This window comes from Apiospora kogelbergensis, assembly GCF_038363985.1.
Source record: "Apiospora kogelbergensis strain CBS 113332 chromosome Unknown utg000002l_segment0_segment0, whole genome shotgun sequence".
NCBI classification, from domain to species: Eukaryota; Fungi; Ascomycota; class Sordariomycetes; order Amphisphaeriales; family Apiosporaceae; genus Apiospora; species Apiospora kogelbergensis.
The window spans coordinates 901,320-921,176 of record NW_027117419.1 but is presented as its reverse complement, the minus strand read 5'-3'; the positions used below and the strand labels follow the sequence as shown (position 1 = coordinate 921,176).

General features: G+C 55.3%; 8 protein-coding genes across 8 annotated transcripts; 6 read left to right on the top strand and 2 right to left on the bottom strand.

Annotated features, from left to right (window-relative positions):
* Positions 1 to 914: 914 nt before the first annotated feature.
* PG998_003175 (ferulic acid Esterase/Feruloyl esterase) lies at positions 915 to 2,582 on the top strand (the record flags this gene model as incomplete). The annotated part of the gene is made up of 1 exon (XM_066869993.1): positions 915 to 2,582. One exon carries the CDS (start codon positions 915 to 917, stop codon positions 2,580 to 2,582), a length of 1,668 nt encoding a protein of 555 aa, XP_066733743.1.
* Positions 2,583 to 3,127: 545 nt separating this feature from the next.
* PG998_003174 (uncharacterized protein) lies at positions 3,128 to 5,289 on the top strand (the record flags this gene model as incomplete). Its single annotated transcript, XM_066869992.1, has 3 exons — positions 3,128 to 3,149; positions 3,204 to 3,870; positions 3,942 to 5,289. The coding sequence occupies 3 exons, from the start codon at positions 3,128 to 3,130 to the stop codon at positions 5,287 to 5,289; spliced, it is 2,037 nt and encodes a 678-aa protein (XP_066733742.1).
* A 270-nt stretch (positions 5,290 to 5,559) lies between these two features.
* On the bottom strand, positions 5,560 to 6,656 carry PG998_003173 (uncharacterized protein; the record flags this gene model as incomplete). Its single annotated transcript, XM_066869991.1, has 3 exons — positions 5,560 to 5,874; positions 5,955 to 6,131; positions 6,234 to 6,656. 3 exons carry the CDS (start codon positions 6,654 to 6,656, stop codon positions 5,560 to 5,562), a joined length of 915 nt encoding a protein of 304 aa, XP_066733741.1.
* A 2,540-nt stretch (positions 6,657 to 9,196) lies between these two features.
* PG998_003172 (uncharacterized protein) lies at positions 9,197 to 9,810 on the top strand (the record flags this gene model as incomplete). Its single annotated transcript, XM_066869990.1, has 2 exons — positions 9,197 to 9,648; positions 9,717 to 9,810. The coding sequence occupies 2 exons, from the start codon at positions 9,197 to 9,199 to the stop codon at positions 9,808 to 9,810; spliced, it is 546 nt and encodes a 181-aa protein (XP_066733740.1).
* Positions 9,811 to 10,275: 465 nt separating this feature from the next.
* PG998_003171 (Leucine aminopeptidase 1) lies at positions 10,276 to 11,641 on the top strand (the record flags this gene model as incomplete). The annotated part of the gene is made up of 4 exons (XM_066869989.1): positions 10,276 to 10,467; positions 10,552 to 10,647; positions 10,709 to 11,468; positions 11,538 to 11,641. 4 exons carry the CDS (start codon positions 10,276 to 10,278, stop codon positions 11,639 to 11,641), a joined length of 1,152 nt encoding a protein of 383 aa, XP_066733739.1.
* A 991-nt stretch (positions 11,642 to 12,632) lies between these two features.
* On the top strand, positions 12,633 to 15,352 carry PG998_003170 (uncharacterized protein; the record flags this gene model as incomplete). Its single annotated transcript, XM_066869988.1, has 4 exons — positions 12,633 to 13,082; positions 13,196 to 13,302; positions 13,420 to 14,776; positions 14,879 to 15,352. The coding sequence occupies 4 exons, from the start codon at positions 12,633 to 12,635 to the stop codon at positions 15,350 to 15,352; spliced, it is 2,388 nt and encodes a 795-aa protein (XP_066733738.1).
* A 1,019-nt stretch (positions 15,353 to 16,371) lies between these two features.
* PG998_003169 (killer toxin Kp4/SMK) lies at positions 16,372 to 16,808 on the top strand (the record flags this gene model as incomplete). Its single annotated transcript, XM_066869987.1, has 2 exons — positions 16,372 to 16,513; positions 16,570 to 16,808. The coding sequence occupies 2 exons, from the start codon at positions 16,372 to 16,374 to the stop codon at positions 16,806 to 16,808; spliced, it is 381 nt and encodes a 126-aa protein (XP_066733737.1).
* Positions 16,809 to 18,099: 1,291 nt separating this feature from the next.
* On the bottom strand, positions 18,100 to 19,188 carry PG998_003168 (uncharacterized protein; the record flags this gene model as incomplete). The annotated part of the gene is made up of 1 exon (XM_066869986.1): positions 18,100 to 19,188. The coding sequence occupies one exon, from the start codon at positions 19,186 to 19,188 to the stop codon at positions 18,100 to 18,102; it is 1,089 nt and encodes a 362-aa protein (XP_066733736.1).
* Positions 19,189 to 19,857: the final 669 nt, after the last annotated feature.

The window sequence follows — 19,857 nt, the reverse complement described above, 5'->3', positions numbered from 1 at the left end:
CTTCCCGTCACCCAGGTTACTTCGTATTGCCTGAGATTTCGAACTGCCGACATCAAGTAGCCGAAATCTGCCTTTACCTCGGAACACACCGCCTCGATGTAAGGTAAGCTTTATATAGCGCGCCACTTGAAGCTGTGCAAAGATTGGGGCTGGCTGACCCGGCGACCACCCTCTTGGAACTGAACCTCATGACCGCATACCTTCCGACGCTAAACATGAGCTATTGATTTTCCCCGGGCTTGCGCGGGATGTTGTCATTGGCGTAAAAGACGTGGGCATTGCAGCGGACCCGACAATATGACGAACCGCAATCTAGAGAACTGATATGATGACGTGGGGTAGTCAGGCGTGATATGCCGCCAATAGAAATTCTCAAGCGGTACAGGGGGAGCTTACGACATATCGGCTGCCTGCCCAAATCTTCTAAGATATTTGAGCACGTCAGCAACGCCTTTCCCCTAGTCTTACTAGTCTTCCTGGATATCCAGTGAGCTGCTACTGTCGTGTAGCACAAAAGCTGATCCTGACCACCCTCTCTCAGCGCCACGGACGGAATCTTGCCCTAGCCAAATCGACTACGCACATTTCGTTAGTACGGTCCGGACCTTCCTCATTGCCTTCTAATGCAACCCGCCCTCACCTAAGCTTGTGCCGGCTTGGCGTGTAAGGGATCCAGGACGAAGCCCATGACCACAGCTGCTGTCACGAAGCCAGGGATGCGCGATGGCCCAGATGGGAAGGTAGCTCATGGGAGCCCGGCGAGAGGTACGTCTTAGTCAGCCCGAGTTCCGGGCCCCTTAGTACGGATAAACAAGTTAATATAAAGCAATTTCGTCTGCCTTCAAGCGAGCCGGGGAGATGGAGCAGACGTTGCAGCGAAATCAGTTTACCCGTCCTATGAGCAACTCTTCCGAATGGCTCTTATCTCTTTACCCATATTGTGGGCCGTTTCAACGCTGGCTCTGCAGTATGCAGCTGCTAGATCCCAACCGAGAAGCGGCTCGCAAGCTGGCGACTGTTCGGCGTCTACCTTTACTGCCGCATTGCCCCAGGGTGCCTCAGTTGAACTGGCGTACTCGGTCCCTGGAGGAGGCTCTTTTGGAGAGGGCGCTTCCAATCTAGGCTACCCGCTCAATGCCACAAATCTCCCCGAGCTGTGTGCTGTCATCATTCGTGCTTCCTCGTCCACCACATCATCCTACAGGTTCGGCTTGTTTCTCCCCACGAAGAGCAACTGGAACTCGAGGTTCTTGGCCACAGGGAATGGGGGCTTCTTGGGAGGTATCGACTGGGTAGACATGGCCCCTGGGCCACGCTATGGCTTTGCCACATTATCAACCGACACAGGGCACAACTCTGCGTCGACGCAGACCTGGGCCTACAAGAATGTAGAGGCGCAGAAGGACTGGGGCTACAGAGCCATGCATGGCTCGATCGATCTGGGAAAACGTCTTACTGCAGCCTACTACGGCCGGGATGTTGCGTATTCTTACTACTCTGGCTGCTCGACGGGAGGCAGGCAAGGTTTGAAGGAGATCCAGATCAGCCCCAATAGCTTCAACGGGGTGCTGGTGGGTGCGCCGGCATGGTATACGACGGGCCTCATGACCTGGCTGACAGCGTTGGGGACTTGGAACCTTCCATCGACCGACCCGAAGGCCTTCACCACGACAGCCCAGTACAGTCTCCTCGCTTCCACCGTCCTGTCTCAATGTGACAAGATCGACGGTCTCCAGGATAACATAATCAGCACTCCAGAAGCATGTAAGCCGGATCTCAGCGTCGTCCAATGTGGCAAGAAAGGCGTCGACTCCAGGAACTGTCTGACGTCACAACAAATCGAAACGGCCAAGAAGGTTTGGGGTGATTATTACACGTCCAAGGGAGACCTGGTATACAACGGGCTTGAGCTCAGCGGCGAGAACCAGTGGGATGTTTATACCCTCCACGGTGCAGCAGATAACTTTGATACTCAGTGGGAAAAGTACTGGGTGTACGAAGACAAGTCCTGGAACTGGAAGCAATACAGCGAACAAGTATTCTATGACTCGGTCCGGGCCAACCCGGGCAACGCCACTGCCGACCACTTCGACATCAGCGGGTTCCGGAGCGCCGGCGGCAAGGTCATCTTGTACCAGGGTCTGTCCGACGGCCTCATTTCCGCGCGCTCCTCGCTTCACTACTACAACGAAACGATCAAGGCGCTAGGCGGTGGCGGCGTAGACGATTTCTTCCGCTACTTCCAGGTCCCGGGGATGCAGCACTGCATGGGCTCACCGGCCGCGGTCCGGGCGCCCTGGTACATCGGCTCGTGGGGCCAGCCCGCCAGGCTTCCTGGGACTGCAGCAAGCGGTGGTTACTCAGTGCCCGGGTTTCAGGACCCTCAGCACGATGCCCTACTGGCGCTCATGCGGTGGACCGAGAATGGCACCGCCGTCGACTCCATCGTCGCGACGGCCTGGGATGATGATGCGGATGATCTCGCGGTCTACAGGCAGAGGCCTATATGTCCGTACCCGAAGAAGGCGACGTATGACAATCAAGGGAATGCAGACTTGGCTTCAAGCTGGACCTGCAAATGATGGGCTGGGGTTCTTTGAGTCATTTGCATTGATGTGAGGACTCGATGTGTGTTCCCCCCAGGCAGCTGCGCAGGAAGGACTCACAATGCACAATTTCGTGGCTGTGACTCAGACCTTTCGACCTGTTTGCGCAGCCGTTGGTTGCACTTACACGGAAGGTGCAGACGATAGGGCAGCCGCCTCCCCACACTACCCCTGGTTCTGCCTAGCCGCTAACCAACCGGAAGCTACAACGGCTTGGCGACCCACATTGCATCGGTTACACTGCCTCTAAGCCTTAAGCCTGGAGAAAACATAGCCACTAACCTTTATCTGCCTGCAGCTGCTGCCTGCTATATCAGATGCAAACATGCGCTGTTGCTGACTTCCATCGTAGCGTTGCCTGGGTTCCTTGGTTGCCTCAGGTCAATGGTAGATACACCCACAGTTATATATATCTAGATTTTGCCTCACAGCAGATTCCCCCTCAGTCCTCATCAATCTCATCTCCTTATTCCCAATTCTTCACATCAGGTACAAAGCCGCACAGCCGTAACTATATCAATATGCCGCGTGAACCAAGACGGAGTAGGTATTACTTGTCCACGACGAAATATTGCAGCTAGCTAACCGAATCAAAAGAGTACGAATTCGAGGATACTTCCTCGAGCGACAGTGACAATTCTGCTTCGGAATCTGAATCCGATTCTGAAGAGATGAAGACCCAGAAGACCCGGAAAGACCATGCCCAGGTTCTAGAGGGCGTCGAGGTCATGGCACTCGACAAGAACAGCAGTGGTGCTTCCGAGGCATCCAAGCTTGGTTACTCCTCCAAACTGATCAGCAACTGGTACCATCATCGCTGTCTACAGCAATCTTGTCAGGTCAGATGGAGTGAGTTTGCCGTCGTCGACGACGAAGAAGCCGACCTTCAGAAACGGGCTTCACAGGTGCCCATCATCCACCGACATGAATACAAGAACAAGCATTGGATCACTTCGGACATTACTGTCCAGGATGCATCCATGCGCAAGGTTCTCGACAAGGTCCTGCATAAGTACCAAGACCTTGACCTTGAGGTTATCAATTACACCTTTGAACCTCCTTTCATGTCGCTCGTCCATCGCTGGGACGATCTGAAGAAGTACCAAGCCACGACCGAAGCCGGAAAACTGAAGAATGCGGCCACTGCTCTCCTCGCCTTCCTCACCCCTGTCATCGCATCTTCAGTTCTCTCTCATGCTCTGACCAAGAAGACGGGCAAGGTGAACTTCAGCAACATTTGGCAAATATTCCCCCAAACGAGCTCGTCATGACCAGGTTCTTCGGCGTTGACGTCATCTGCCGGGTAGTCAAATACAGATTTATCCCTGAAACCAGAACCTGTCCCGCAGCCTGGGTTATCGACATCGAGTACGTCGACTGGAACGGCGAGGGAAGCGGATTCGCAACTACAAGTGTCACCATGCAGGAGTTTGACGGGAACAGACGGGTCCAAGCACTACCCGTCTATCCCATCTCCTTCATCGCCGACGTTGAGAAAACCAAGAGTGCTTTCATTGAGCGAGGGCGCAAGTTCGAGAGCCTTCGCGGCTACAAGTACATGCTCTGTAACGGCACCAAGATTCTACTGGAGACAGAGAAGCCGGAACAACGGCCCGTGGCAGGCAAGGTATGCGTAGACGCCTACGCATATTACCGAAGCTGCAACATTGTGAAGCCCAAACTTCGATCCCTTTCCGGTGAAGAGACTTCTGACGAAGCCGAAGCGCCTGACCCTGATCTTTCCGATACTCCATACGAGATGGACTTCTCTGCGGCACCGGTCGAAGTCTCGACGGTTGCCAAAGGGCCTGCTGAGCGTATTGAAAACCTCCAGACTCTGACCGACGAGCAGTGCCTTCTGTCGACACCGTGGATGAAAGGATTCGACATGAAGGCCAAAGAGTGGTGCGAGCTGCAGGTTAGCGAGCTGCAGGACATGACCTGGAATGATGAAGCATTCGAGAAGCTGGTTCTCCCGGAGGGTGAGAAAGATCTGGCCTGGGCGTTCGTCGAGAACAAATCTCTCTCCAAGACGGACTTTGACGACTTCATTCCTGACAAAGGTCGCGGCCTCATCATCCTTATGTTCGGCCCGCCTGGTGTGGGCAAGACCTTTACTGCCGAAGCCGTTGCCGAGCGCTCTCGTGTGCCGCTCTATCTCATGAGCGCTGGTGATCTTGGCACAAAGCCTTCCGATGTAGAGAAGTCTCTGGAGCGTGCCCTTGAGTTGTGTCGCATGTGGAACGCCATGCTTCTCCTGGACGAAGCCGACGTGTTCCTCGGTACCCGCACCAACGAGAGTCTTGCCCGGAATGAGCTGGTCTCCATCTTCCTCACCAAGCTCGAGTACTACCAGGGCATCCTATTCCTCACCACGAACCGCATATCCAGCATCGACCACGCGTTCCAGTCCCGCGTGGACTTGTTCCTGCCCTACCACGACCTTACCAACGCGGCGCGTCGCCAGGTATGGGAGAACTTCATCGACCGCGCCGGGCGGGACAAATTCGATATCAACGATGAGTCCCTCGAGAAGCTGTCTCAGCTCAACCTCAACGGACGAGAGATCAAGAACCTCATCAAGAGCGCTCAGCTGCTCAGCTTGAAGACAGGGGGCAAAGTGCCGATGGATCGTCTCTACATGCTCGCTGATAAGCGCGTGCAGGCACTTAGCTTACTTTGATATGTGTCAGCTGAGATGATCCTGGTTGAGGCAACAAACGCCACAGGTCTCCTTGTGTTTACTATGGTCTCAGATATCACAGTACTTTTAGTAGATTCTCCGTGCACAGGATATTATGAGATATGGATGCTTTACAGATAGTAACAATCAAGAAGCAATGAATTTCACTGGCTTGGTTGTAAAAGATGCCTGAGACAACGGCAAAGAGTGTGAATTATGAAACTACCCTACGGAATATACAGTCGAGGCTGCTTGGGGAAGTGAAGAATATTATGCGCACAGCATCATCGCTAAAGCAACCAGAGAAAGTCCCGCGGTTAACGCAGAGGCGACCGACTCCTTGTCTTTGCCGGCCACGATGAGCTTGTCGCTCACGGGTTCCTCCTCCTCGATAGCCTGCGGCGTCGGCATCTCGGCCAGCTTCTTCTGCACGAACGCCAGAGCCTCCTGGCCGTACCGCTGGCCGTACTCCTGGTGCGCCGCCGTGTCGTTTCCCTTGGCGCAGAACGGGTCGTCGGCGTCGCAGTAGGACTGTATGCGCGCGGCGAAGTCGGGGCACTCGAAGCCTTGCGGGCGGGCGGCGAACTAAGAGGGAGGCACGTATGTTAGCAAACTAGCTCTTTCGGAGGGCGGCGTGATCTATCTGGCTGGTGAGGGATACGTACACCGCTCGCCTCGGCTGTGCCGACGTTGTATGACAACCCGTCGGCGTGGCGCGGGTTGCCCATCATGATCACGGCGGCGATGCGGCTGTCGAGCATGTCGGCGACGCGGGGCGCCTGAGTGTTCCCACCCGCGGCGCTGGAACCGCCGCACAGTGCGTCATCCATAATTTGAGCCCCCTATCGCGTTGATTGATTAGAAATATGCTTATTGATGTCATTTTGGCTCCCTCGATCAGTGAAGTGTCGTGACCTGAAGTGGGCAATCATAAAAGGACGCACCTGCGAATATCCCACCATGACGATCTTGGCCTGGGGACACATATCGGCGAACGACTTGGTCTGCCGCACCACGGCCTCCACGCCCGCCTTGGCACTCGCCGCATAGGCCGCGTTATCCCCGCCAGCAGCGGGGTAGATGATGTCCTCGGCCGTGACAGAGCCGTTGTGGGCGCGCAGGACGGAGTCAACGACGGACTTGGCGGTGCCGAAGCCCTGGGGCTGCAGCGTCTCGCGCGCGCCGAAGACGTGGACCTTGGGGCACTCGATGACCCGCGACTGCACCTGGGCGAAGGCCGCGTTGATGACGTCGTTGCCGCTGTTGGTACGTGCTCCGACGGCCGCCGCGGCCGCGGTCTGCGCCGACGACAGGGCGAGCATGGCCGCAGCGACGCGGTGGAGAGTGGTGCTTTGGTGGTGCTTCATCATTAATACGTGGGCGTGGTTTGAATCTAAGAAATCCAGTTCTTTCCGTTCAAATGGTCGTTTCTATTAATTAAAATGTCGTAATATTATGTGGGAAAAGAGAACGAGAGTAATTGGTAATTTGTCAGGAGAAAACAAAAATCATCCTTCGTAGGAAGGCCGTTCCGTTTTATCTAACATGACAGAGCCGAGAGAGGTGCCAATAAGACGCGACGTGGACTGCCTAATGTTGTTTCTGGTCATGACACCGGCCGGTCGACGAGCCGGCTGGGCTCGACGTCGACTTGACATCTTTCTTGGCGTATAGGCTAAGCATGGGGGCTTTGCCCGCGAAGAGTTGCTGATCGGGTCGTCGTGGCAAAAACGGCTATGTGTATCTCTCTCTGTGTGTGACTGGCTCCTTTCGGTCTCTTACGCGGGATGGTCAAACAGGAAAGGAAGACCGCCAAGGCGCAAACAACCACAGTTTGCCTGGTGTCAAAAGCGATCTGCTCATCGTTTCTCTGGGCAAAGTCATGCCCCGGCTAGCCGGGTGTATTTAAATTAGGCAAGCGGCTGGCGGATTCGGCGCATAACAAAGGTGCCGCATTGCGGTGTTCCAGCGTCGAGTTTGATCGGCGGAGCGGTTCATGTGCGGCGGCAGTCGTGGCAGCTTCGGCAGTCGGGCTTTCGCGGTCTTGGCATTTTCCTTTCTGTCTCGTCGCCATTTTGGCCCCCTTTTTTAAGCTCCCCCGACGTCGAAACAAGAGTCGAGGCCGTTTGAGTCGAGAGATCGTCCGAAGGGTTTATCTTATTATTGTCCGAATCTGATACTTGCGCTCTGACGTTGGCTATGTCAGGTAACGTTCGGCTGACAGACAATAGACGGCATGTCAGATCTGATTGGAACGCTCGGGTCAAGACTCTTTACTGCGAACAACTTTCCTTGCCAATGTAGATCTCCAGATTCATTGCCGAACTGCAAAGTGCCATCGTATTATTAGTCTGTCTTGGGTCACGCAAGAGTCATGTCCACCCCTTAGCGTCCGAGGAGCCGTAAGAGTGGACAGTATTTCCTATGGGATTGAGCCGGACCTCGGGTGAGGTGGGTACATTACATGGCCACAATGACACATGCATCTCAATTCTCTTCTTCGGGCTTACGGTGCCTTAGGCGAGTGTAACATCGTCTATTTAAGGTGACCTCGCCGCATATCTAAGTTACGTTGCTCACATTGCATCAAGGTAGCCTCAAACTCTCCATGGTAAACAATTTGCCATGATCATAGGTTGACTTACTCGACTGCTGCTAGTATGTTCTGGAGCGACACAGAAGCGACACAAGCACAACTTTGATATTATCTTCTTGACAACAAACACAGGCATTGGTGATGCGGGCACATTGCCGTATTTATGTGCCTAGGTAATACTGCAGAGTCTCAATAAGTAAGCAGCATAATGACACATGGCATCAGAGAAGGGAAAGGGGCACAATGATCCAACATGGATAAACCCCAGGTCGCTCTGCTGAATCTGATTACAACGGTCCAGACACTTGGGGAACCAGGTCCGACAAATGGGCATCAAACTAGGGGGAAGTATCGCCTCATCAGACAGGAATATCCCGGCTGAAACTCGGCGCGCCTGTCAGATTTGGTATAGTTTGCCGCGCCTCAGCGCTGACGAGCCCTGTCCTGTATAAAGCAAAATGTGCAAAAGGGGGGGAACAAGAAGAGATGAAGCTTGGTGAAATCACACGGAACGTCTTTACCACCTCGGAAAGTTTGATGTCAACTGTTAACGAATATAAGCTGAAGATATCGTGATGTGACTGACGCCCCAAGTAGTGTATAATACTAGTTGATATTACAAGATGGGCGACTGAATTAACACACTCACTCGGAGCTCTCCGCGCTGAAACCTGGTCTCAGTTTCTTGGGAAGATTAGATAGTGCCATATATCGACCTAGAGCGGTATAGAACTCGGCATCCACAGCGAGGCGTGGGCGGCAACATCCGTAGGATACGGGGATCTCGGAAACCCAAGCCAATTATATTGAACTTAGATTGAAGCATACGGCACCGCCCAGGGAAGTTGTTCTTGGATCTTGTGCCCAGTCGATATACGAGAAGTATATCTAATTGTGTATCGTGGATCTACGAACTCTAAGAAGCGTCCCTTGACAATAAACTTGGCTAGGAACACTGTATACGGACATGTCCGTGTCTATTACGGGCTATGCAGGAGAGCAGAGCCCTATCTAACATGTTCGGCAGCCTTCGTATACTTCGAGATCGTGGAACGAAGGCTGGGCCAAACCATGCAACCAGCGGCGCGGCTCTGCGCGACCCCTGAGAAACCGATGTGAGTTCGAGAGTACAAATACCATCACCAGGAGCCTCGATAGATGGCTTTCTTTCCTCATCAGTCTCCAACTGTACCCACATTCGCTCACACTCGCTCACCCGTTCTTGCACTTTGCAACAACCAGTCACTCGCTTCATCCAGCCCCTTCGCTGTTTTTCAAGTCACTCTAATCCAAGCCAAGCCAACCGCCAACATGCGTACCGCCACCTTCACCGTCCTCGCCAGCGCCGCGCTCGCGGCCGCACAGCCCGGCTTCGTCGTCGTGCAGCGCGACGGGGCCTGCGCCGTGGGCTCGACCGTGCCGTACATTGTGCAGTCGGGCGACACGCTGACCAAGATCGCGACGGCGCTGGGCTCGGGCATCTGCGACATCGCCAAGGCCAGCGGGCTCGCCAGCCCGGACTTCATCCTCAATGGCGCATCGCTGACGGTCCCCATCAAGCTGGCCAGCCCCGACAACAAGTCCTGCGTCAAGCAGGCCCCGCCCGCCACGGCCGTCTGCGTCGTCGGCGGCGACAAGACCTACACCATCAAGTCCGGCGACACCCTCTACCTCGTCTCCGTCGCCCTCGGCATCACCCTCGACTCCCTCCTCTCGCCGCCAACAAGGGCGTCGTCCCCGAGAACCTCAACGCCGGCGACAAGGTAAGCCCATACCCGCTTTTGTCTCGTATGGATTCAGTCGGACTCACCGCGCTAACTCCCTGTCGCAGATCAACGTCCCCATTTGCTAAATGGAGACATCGGACTCTGCACAACTCGTCGTGGTGGGCAACCAAGGTGGTGGAGTTCGTCTGCTGGTTGTAACCTGTACTACTTCGTTACATACTCAATAGACTACACTGTGACCTGAAAAGCGACTTTTGCTCTGTTCGTTTCCGTCGTGCTCTCGTGATTTGGGCAGTACCTATGGGGAACCAATGCAGGTACGGTCCACTGTAGAAGCTTATCGATTTGAGTCATGATTGGCCAAGCACCCCCTTGTTGCAACTTGGCGGGGAAAGCTCCAGCTCCATTTTGGGGCGTCCCAGGCAACTACAACTGCGGATGACCCGTTCAGAACCCCGTTGTTGCTTATCGCGTGACACCCAATTCCAATCAAACGGCCTGCACTCCACGTCAGCTGCGCCCCTTCTCCGTCCCTCCCCCATTCCCATCCTCCCTTTAAGTCGTTGTCTACTTTAGTCGGTCGTGTCAAGACTCTTTGTTTTATCTTCATCTAATTTACAATCAATCATCAACACCCTTTTCTACGCAGTTATCATTGTCATCATGAAGGCCTCGCTTCTTGCTCTCCTGCTGCCGGCAGCTGCAAGCGCTCGCTTCATCGAAGCCGACGAGGTCAGCCGGCTTGATCTCCATCCCGAAGGCATCTCCACCGAACCTGCCGAGCAGTTCCTCGTCGAGTTGTCGCCCGGAGTGACAAAACTGGTGACGGAGGAGCAGAAGTGGGAGCTGCGCAGAGTAAGTCGCCAACAACGCCCGCTGTCGCGGCATTGCATGTTGCATTTACCATGGTCCGATGCTAACTCGAAGTCACCACAATAGAATGGCCAGCGCTTCATGGACATTACTGAACACAAGGACCTCGGAACTCGCATCCTCGCCTCTGAATCGAAGTCGAAGCCCGTCTTCCCATCTAAAGTCTCGCAGCAATCCGACGTCAACCCCATGCTCAAGAACCTGACCAAGACTGATGCGCGAGCATCTCGAGAAGTTCACGAGCTTCCACACGCGATACTACAAGTCCGACTACGGCCGCCAGAGCTCCGAGTGGCTGCTGAAGACGGTGCAAGATACAATCAAGGATGCCGGTGCCGACAAGCACGGTGTCTCGGCCAAGCACTTCACTCACTCGTGGGGCCAGAACTCCATCATCGCGACCATTCCCGGTCAATCCAACTCGACCGTTGTCATCGGCGCTCATCAAGATTCGATCAACTTATGGTTCCCCTCGATGCTCGCAGCCCCCGGTGCTGACGACGATGGCTCGGGTACCGTCACAATCCTTGAGGCGTTCCGTGTCCTCTTGCAGTCCGAGGATGTCGTCAAGGGCAAGGCTCCCAACACGATCGAGTTCCACTGGTACAGCGCCGAGGAAGGTGGACTTCTGGGCAGCCAGGCTATCTTCTCCGACTACGCGCAGAACAAGCGCGACATCAAGGCTATGCTGCAGCAGGATATGACTGGCTTCGTCCAGAAGACCACCGATGCTGGCAAGCCCGAGAGCGTCGGCGTCATCATGGACTTCGTTGACCCCGGCTTGACCGCTTTCATCAAGAAGGTCATCGAGGAGTACTGCCAGATTCCTTGGGTCGAGACCAAGTGTGGCTACGCTTGCTCCGACCACGCCTCGGCCTCCAAGGCCGGCTACCCGTCGGCTTTTGTCATCGAGTCTGAGTTCAAGAACTCCGACGACCACATTCACGGAACCGAAGACCTGATTAAGTATCTGTCGTTTGACCGTAAGTGCGCCTCTTCTCGCCCATCTCAATCTCACTCTTGAGCGCATCCGCTAACCCTGGGTAATGTAGACATGTTGCAACATGCTAGAATGACACTTGGGCTGGCCTATGAGCTTGGCTTCACAGACTTTGCTAAGCTGGAGAAGAGCGAGCAGTCAATTGATGAGCTGTAGATGCCGTGATCGGCAGGATAAGTATACACAATAGAAGCGTGGGAAGGGATTCTGGATAGATTAGCAGCCTCCCAAGCAAATGCGCAATAGGCTGGTTTGTGCGACATAGATTGAAAATTTCCGGTCAGCCCACAAGCATATCTCGGACGCGCGTTCAGCTCAGAAAGATTTGCATTCCACATCCTCTTTGAAATGACTCTTGACATGCATCTCCCAGATCTCGGCACAGGTGGCCGTTGTGCTCCGGTCAGCATTACGTCATTCGTGACGAGCCAACAACAGGCCCGGTTAATCGGCATGGAAAAGACCTGGCTGTGGCTGCACAATGTGCAAATCAGCGAGAAGGGATGCACATTCAAGTATTCGACCACGAAAACAGGGAAACACATAGCCCCAGGAACACAGCACCACGCTGCCGACCTTCCGGAAGAAGGGCCCAGGCCTATAAAGAAGGGGGATGATTGACCTTCCAGCTTGGGCTGTGACGCAACGTAGCCGCAAATCTTGGCATTTCTTGGCACAAAGTTGATGTCGAAGTTACACAACTAAAGCCCCCCTTATGCTGACGGCGCCGACACATGGCTGTGGTAGGTGGTGCTTCACTCGGCTTCCACAGCTCGGGTGTCGTGTAAGATGAGGTCACCACCCACCACCGTCCGAAAACTGAAATAGCACAAGCATAAGCGGTTCTATCAAAGTGTTGGGCGTGTCGTCGTATAAAATCGTCTAACCCAAAAGAATGACGCACGGGGGTGTTATAGGTAGCGGCACCGTCGGCATAAGCAGGCATCGACCGATTGCCTTCCAACCCGGCGCTACCAAACTATCTGGACGGCATGGGTCCGTCATATATGAGGATTTCCACTTCCTTTAACGCGTATACCTGCTCCATCTTTGCGTTCCGTGTTCCGTTCATACTCCTTAAACCGTCGCTGGGCACTGGCTTGGCATCCAACTGTATTATTGTGTTACCAGAGGGACAGACGAAGACATGACTTCCTCCTCCCCCACCGAGAACACTGGCTACCAGAAGTTCGGTTCTACTCTATATCAAGCTTTTGTCGAGTTCCCGGTCAGCGCAGCCACCATCCCGAGACAGCAGCAGAATCTGAATTACTCCGCCATGAAACACGCCGCCAAGAACAACATCGACACGCCGGCGGCGGACCAGGAGGCCGCGGGCGAGTCGGACTATGTGCTCGACCCAGCCCTGGTGCGGCTCTGTCAGGAGGCGGGAACCGTGTCGCAACAGCTCGCGGAGAAGCCCGACCTCGCCCCCGGAAACGTGTGGAAGGAACTCTATAGCCGCAGTGAGCGCTCGTTGCGGTCAGGGAGGGATATTCGCGATATAGGAAAGGGGTTTTTGGCAGAGGGCGAGCTGGAGAAGGCAAGGCAAAGCGGGAACTGGGGATCGAATGAGCCCAGTGACCTGTTTCTGAGGGTAAGTGAAAAGTACTGCATCTTCATCATTTTCATCTTTATCCGATGAGAGCTCTCTTCTTGGTCACCGTTGGAAGCAAGGAAATTTCGCTAACCGCTGTTGGCTTGTACCAGCTATATCACGATGCGCTTTGCACGTTGAACGAGGACCTTGGCTCGGGCATGGTCAGTCCACCCCTGATGGGTAGCTCTGGCGTGGTCCCGCTCACTATCATATCTTGGTAAGTCATCAATCCGCTGCTCCCACCCCCTTATTAAATGAATTACGTCTACCAAGGGGTTTTTCTTCGTCTTCTTAGAGAGTTTGTATGTCTAATCCCACGCGTCCATGATTCTAGCATTCCTGATATTGTAAGACACATGTCCAACCTCATTGTGAGGGCAGAAAAGGAAGTCTACCTCGCTACAAATTACTGGCAGAACGGCGTGGCGGCGAGTTACCTGACGCACGCGATCCGGGAGCTGTCGCGGCGCTGCGGCGAGCGCGGCACGCGGGCCGTGGTCAAGGTGGTCTACGACCGCGGCAGCCCCAAGCAGGTGTTTCAGCCGCACAAGGTCGTGGCCGAGAAGGACTACACGGGCAAGGCGGTCGGGCTCCCGGCGCAGGACGAGATCCCCAACGTCGACCTCCAGGCCATGAACTACCACGACCCGCTGCTCGGCACGTTCCACGCCAAGTTCATGGTCGTCGACCGCAAGATCGCCGTCGTCCAGAGCAACAACATCCAGGACAACGACAACCTCGAGATGATGGTCCAGCTCGAGGGCCCCGTCGTCGATTCGCTGTACGACATGGCGCTGCTGACTTGGCACAAGGCCTTCGAGCCGCCCTTGCCCACACATAATACGCCGGCGGCCACGGGATTGGGGGGCAAGGAGTGGTTGGGCCCCCGGGATGACGAAATCTTCACAAGCCAGGGGACGCTACATGATAGCAAGGTCGTTGTGCATCCGGATCACATGTCGCCGCGGGCTGCGGCGTATGGCATAGAGGCTGACCACAAGCTTGTTTCTAATGGCGTTGGGCCGTCTGGGGACGAAAGCGTTCTGCAAACTTCGAACGGATCGAACGTAGACACCCCCTTATCGCAGAACGGCGTGGCAAACAGCGCGACAAATGGTGCAGCAAACGGTACCAACGGAACTACAACGCATCCCGAAGGGGCGGTGGGCGATGCGCCACCACAAAACCACGCGCCAGTTGCGCATGGCCAGAACACCGAGCGATCTCAAGCCGGCGCACCTCTACCAGAGCATCTGGCCGACGACACTCACTGGGACGTGTCGCGCGCGGGCGAAATCGCGCGGGTGCAGGCGTCCGTCGCCGGGGGCCCCAATGAGACGCATATCCATGCCGTGGGCCGACACCTGAACCACACGATCAACCAGGGCTTCGAGGGCAGCCTGGCGCCCGAGTGCGACGCGGCGGAGCGGATGACGCCGTACGTGCCGCACCCGGCGCACGCGCCGTTCCCCGTCGCCCTCGTCAACCGCCCGCCCTACGGGCCGCCCAACCACCGGTCCCTCGCCAACCCGCAGAACGCCGCCTGGCTCTCGGCCCTGCGAAACGCCACCAAGAACGTCTTCATTCAGACGCCCACGCTCAACGCCGAGCCGCTCGTGCCCGCCATCGCCGAGGCGTGCGAGCGCGGCATCGATGTGTATTGCTATATTTGTCTGGGATACAACGATGTGGTAAGTTGACGCGTCGCTCTCCGTTCGTCTCTTTCCGCTCGAACACCCCAGTCCCGTGTTTGTATAGAGAATTTTATGGGTGAGACTGACTTCTGTTTCCAGGGCGAGCTCCTGCCCATGCAAGGCGGCCACAACGAGATGATCGCGAACCAGCTGTACGGCGCCCTGTCCGAGACGGGCCGCTCGAAGCTGCACTGGTACTGGTACGTGGGCAAGGACCAGACGCAGCCGGTGGCGGCGGACCGCAAGAAGCGGTCGTGCCACATCAAGCTGATGATCGTGGACGAGCGGGTGGGCATCCAGGGCAGCGGCAACCAGGACACGCAGTCGTGGTTCCACAGCCAGGAGGTCAACGTGATGATCGACAGCCCGGCCGTCTGCCGGGGCTGGATCGACGCCCTGCGCCGCAACCAGAACACGCACCGCTACGGCGCCGTGGGCCGCGACGACGGCGTCTGGCGCGACGGCGCCGGCAGCGAGGTCAAGGGCGCCATGGGCGTGGACCCGGGGCGCTTCAGTTGGGCCAAGGGGCTCGTGGGCGCGGTGAAGAGGGTCCAGGGCGAGGGTGGCTTCTAACCAGAGATGCCTGGGACAGCGGGGAGGATTTCGTTTGTTTTCAGCGTGCTGTTTGGTGTTATTCCCCCTTTTGATTATATAGGCTTGGGTGCCTGGGTCTATGATCTATGCCGTTTTCTGTTTTGTAGTAATCACCCAAGTACCACCCCAAGGACCTTGTGTTCCGCCTTTTCTTTTCTTCTTTTCGGTTCAATGTGAGTGCGGTAGTGCGGAAGTCAGCATTTATGTAATATGTGGTCTGGCCCACGTCCCAGCTCAGTAAGCAACGCGTAACTCAAACACGAGTCAGTCTACATGCTGCAGTCATGTTCTAGCGTTTGCTTGTTTACGTTAAGCATTGATCGACGCTACATGGGCGCTGACTGGACGTCCTACGCTACACATAAATATAAGCAGATCCGACTATCTGCTCCTGGCCAATCCTCTCGCTCTCTACGCGTTGTCGGATGTCTCGGCGTTGTAGATCACTCCAAAACGGCTAGTATTTATAGGAAATCTCACTCACGAGCCTACAGGTTACGGGGGTGACAAGGGGCAACCTATGAAGGGTCCACAGAACCTGAGCTTACATCGTGTGAGCCTATACATTGCAAACCTGTGATGAGGAAACTGGCCCCCAGATCAGCTACACTATTGAATCCTAAAATAGATACATATAGGAATATATAAGTGGCACAGCACAGAAAAAGCATGTATATGGCTGACCTACATGCTCATGGATGTGCCATATCCTGTCCATTGTGATTGGTGCTACACATGCAGGTTTCCTAAGATGACGACGGTTGACACCAGCATGAAGGCACCCTATCACTATCTCAACGAAAGCTGAAACAAGGGTATACAGACAACAACTTTCGGCAATATGATTGGACTGACCGTGCTGCCTGAAGAGACTCATAAGGAAATTCATGGGTATATAAGTAGTCTGGGCACCCGTCGAAATTCGAATCAACTCTCTTCATCAACCACTCAATCCCGAATCCAAAGCATCCTTTGCCCAAAAGCCAACAATAACCACCATGCAGATCCACAACTTCCTCGCCGTCACCAGCCTGGCCACCGGGGCTCTGGCCGGAATCAACTGCAAAGGCAACAGCAACTGCGGCGGCACCCTGTGCAAGCTGACCGACATTCTCAGCAAGGTTCGAAGCCTTCCTCAAGGTATGTATTTCGTCTCTACAGGATGAAGTTCGTCGCGGTCTGACACTGTATCGTAGGCAACCTCTACAACAAGGGCGACCACATCGCATGCTGTGGAGACCAGGCTCTTGCCTCGGGCCTCTGCGCATTCGTCCAGGGCAACTTCAACGGGCAGATGTCGGCGCAGAGGGCGGGCGATTTGCTGCAGGACCTTGTGAACCATGGTTGCGGAAAGTGCGGTAGTGTGCCGGTCATCTTTCCCACCAACGACGATGGCCAAGGCATCCTGACTGTCAACTGGGTCAGCCAGAAGTGAGGCTAACCTGACGGAGACTGGTGAATTTCGATCAAGGGGAAGGGAGAAGTCAGCATGTTCACTTCAAGATCACGCTCGTTTTGCTACTATACATAGTCCATACAAAATTTTGAAGGGGCAATTTTTTTAGAAAGATCAAATCACAGGAATGATCGCATAGCCTGGACATCCTCGCTTCAATACGGCCAAGTGGGCTATTGATAAGCATATCGAGTCATTGATCCAAGGCCCATTGGAATTTACTGTCATAGCTCACACGACGGTTGGCATGCGGATGGGGGAGAGTAGGTGTGTAGTGGGTGTCCTTCTTCATGAATCTTCGGCAGCGGGAGTGTCGCTGGCTGATCGTTCGTTGTCTTGGCATTTCAGGGGTAGGGGGTGAGGGTGTCTTTGGTTTTGCTCACTTGCAGATTTATGAGCAACGAGTAGCTTCAACTCCAGAAGGTCATTATCTTTACCTCTCGTTTAGTTCATTACAATCATTCCCATAACAGCATCTTCACCTATACTATGACTCGTATATGTGGTTGATATTCTTTGCTCTCCTGTGTTAGCATTTTTGCTTCCACCGAAGCTAATCGATGAGACACCACTATATTCTCATTCCTCAGGCCAGGTCATCTTTCTGACCTACATTAGCCTAGTGACGTGACTCTTTCAGCAGCCACTCTCTGCCAATAGGTATAGATAAAAATCTCGCTTCCCAGAGTCTTGGTTTTTTGCTTCTCTCTTTTACCAACTCTATGACTTCTCTTCCGCGCTCTCCTACAATCTTCCAACGCCTTTCACCAAACTTACCTTCTCAGTCAAGCTTCGTTCTCTCATGGCGCTCCCATGGACGCCTGCTAATACATCAGCGATGGCAAGATAGCATGTTTATTGTGCTACAGCACACATGCTCTTCCCAGTTCAGTGGCTCGGGCCAAGCCGATTTGAGCCTCCAAGAGCCATACCAACAGTGCAATCCCCTTCACGTCTTGCATGCGTTATATCAATAACGCCGGCGCTGTGCTATTCGCACCTGACTCATCCGCCAATGGTTCTTCAGCAGTTACGTTAGATGTCGAGAGGTCAGCACACGCGCACCATCTATGCGACGGCCGCCCCGGTCAAGGTCACGCGCACATGACTTCACCAGTCAATATTTGCTCGCTTACGGCCTGCGGCGACTTCCCTTCGCGTTCTAGAGTCACGTCCGCGCCATGGCCGCCACCATACGTCGTCGGATGCGTTTCACCCTTGGCTATTCATACCGGAGTAGTTACGTAGGCAATAGTAAGATAATAGGTGCTTATTCATAATTAGACTTGCGTAGCGATGTCCGCTGCGGTTTTCGGCGGGCGGTCGAGCCCTCCAGGTCGTTCGCGGTCGATAGGGATGTCTGGCGCCGGTGCGCCATGCTGGTGTCGGCGAGCTCGGCGATAAACGAGGTGGAGGGCAACTCTTGGAGGGGCACCGCTTCCGCCGGCAGCTCCATCCACGGGTGCGCGTCGGGGTCGGCCTCGTGGACGACCGACGCGTCCATCTCTTTCGTAGTAGCAGCAAGGGGCGGCACCACAGCGCCCGAGACTTTGTGGTCCTCGTCCTCCGCGGGTTGCTGCTCTTCGTCCTCGGACCCCGTCAGAGACAGGGACGAGTTGCCGCCCGCTGTCCGCTTGTATTTCTTCCGGTAGTGGTGCCGCCAATAGATGAAGGCGAGGATGCCGAGGATGAGGGACACGACGGGCACGACCACGCCCACTACTATGATCGCAGTGGGAGGGCCATCCTTGGCGCTGTCGCCGGTGTCATTGCCGTTACCGCCGCTCGGCCTGGACGTCTCGCCCGTATACGTCGCGCCAGGTCGTGTGGGATCGGTCTCGAGGATGCTCAGGTCGGAGCTCTGCCAGCGCACTTGGATCGCGAACGCCAGCGCCGGGGTGGTGGTGGTGACGGTCGTCGTTCCGTCCTGGACTCGGACAAAGGTCGTCAGGGGGTCGGCGGCCGTGGTGATGCATTTCCGCCACCGCACCGCCGCGTCGGTGGTGGTGTCTTCGAAGCAGGAGTAACCCGCCGGGCAGCAGACGCGCGCCGTCTCGCCGGCGAGCATTGGGCCCCCGTTCCAGGGCTTCCCGTCGGCTGACGAAGTAGCGGCCGAAGCGGGCAAGAAGCAGCCCTCGGTGTAACCCTGGGGGCAGATGCCCGGCGAGTAGAACCCCCGCCGGTTGCCGAAGTAGTCGACCCAGTTGCCCGGCATGCACACGGACGACGAGACGGCCGGGGTGCCGCGAAACGTCCACCAGGGTTGTTGGCAGAAGTCGGGCATGGTAAACACGGTGGTGAGGGGCCCGGCACCTCGCGTCGTCGCCGTTGTCGTCGGGTCGCCCGTCGTGGTCGCCATTGTGTGTGTGTGTGTGTGTAAGCGACCAACGACCACGCCACGCCGTATAGTGTCCGGATAATGGTCGCCGTTTTCCGCAGGGGAGCAGGAATGGTGGCGTGCTCTTCTTCAGTGCGGCGTTACTGTCGGGTTCGTTCGGTGGTTCGGTGGTTCGGTGGTTCGGAAGATGTGACTCGGTGGCTTTGGTTCGATAGATTATTCTCTGTAAGCGAAAGGAAAGAAGATAGAAACAAGAAATGATCAAATAACCCAGCGCGGCATTCGCTACGGTTGGTTGCGCACCGAAGGCAACCTCCGAAATTGACGAAAGCGCCTGGCCCGCGTGCGGCCCATGCGGACGTTCCTTGAAGTCAGGAGCGGAGATTGCCGGCGCCGGTTGTGATGCTACCTATACTTCATAATTCATCATCTGCCCAATGGCAGAGCACATCGGTTGGAACTTTAAGTACGGACAGCTCCCAGGCCAGCCCAGGCTTAGTACTTGCAGATTGAAACGGAGACCGGTGCTCTCTCGCGATCCTGGAGCCCACTTGGACACGTGTGTGCTAATTGCGATGGATACGCAACATCCTTGTTCGCCATCGGACTCGGACAATACGCTTTACGTACATGCCACCACTCGGTCTCGGTGGAATGGCATCGGGCCTGAGTGGAGCGTCTGGCGGGCGA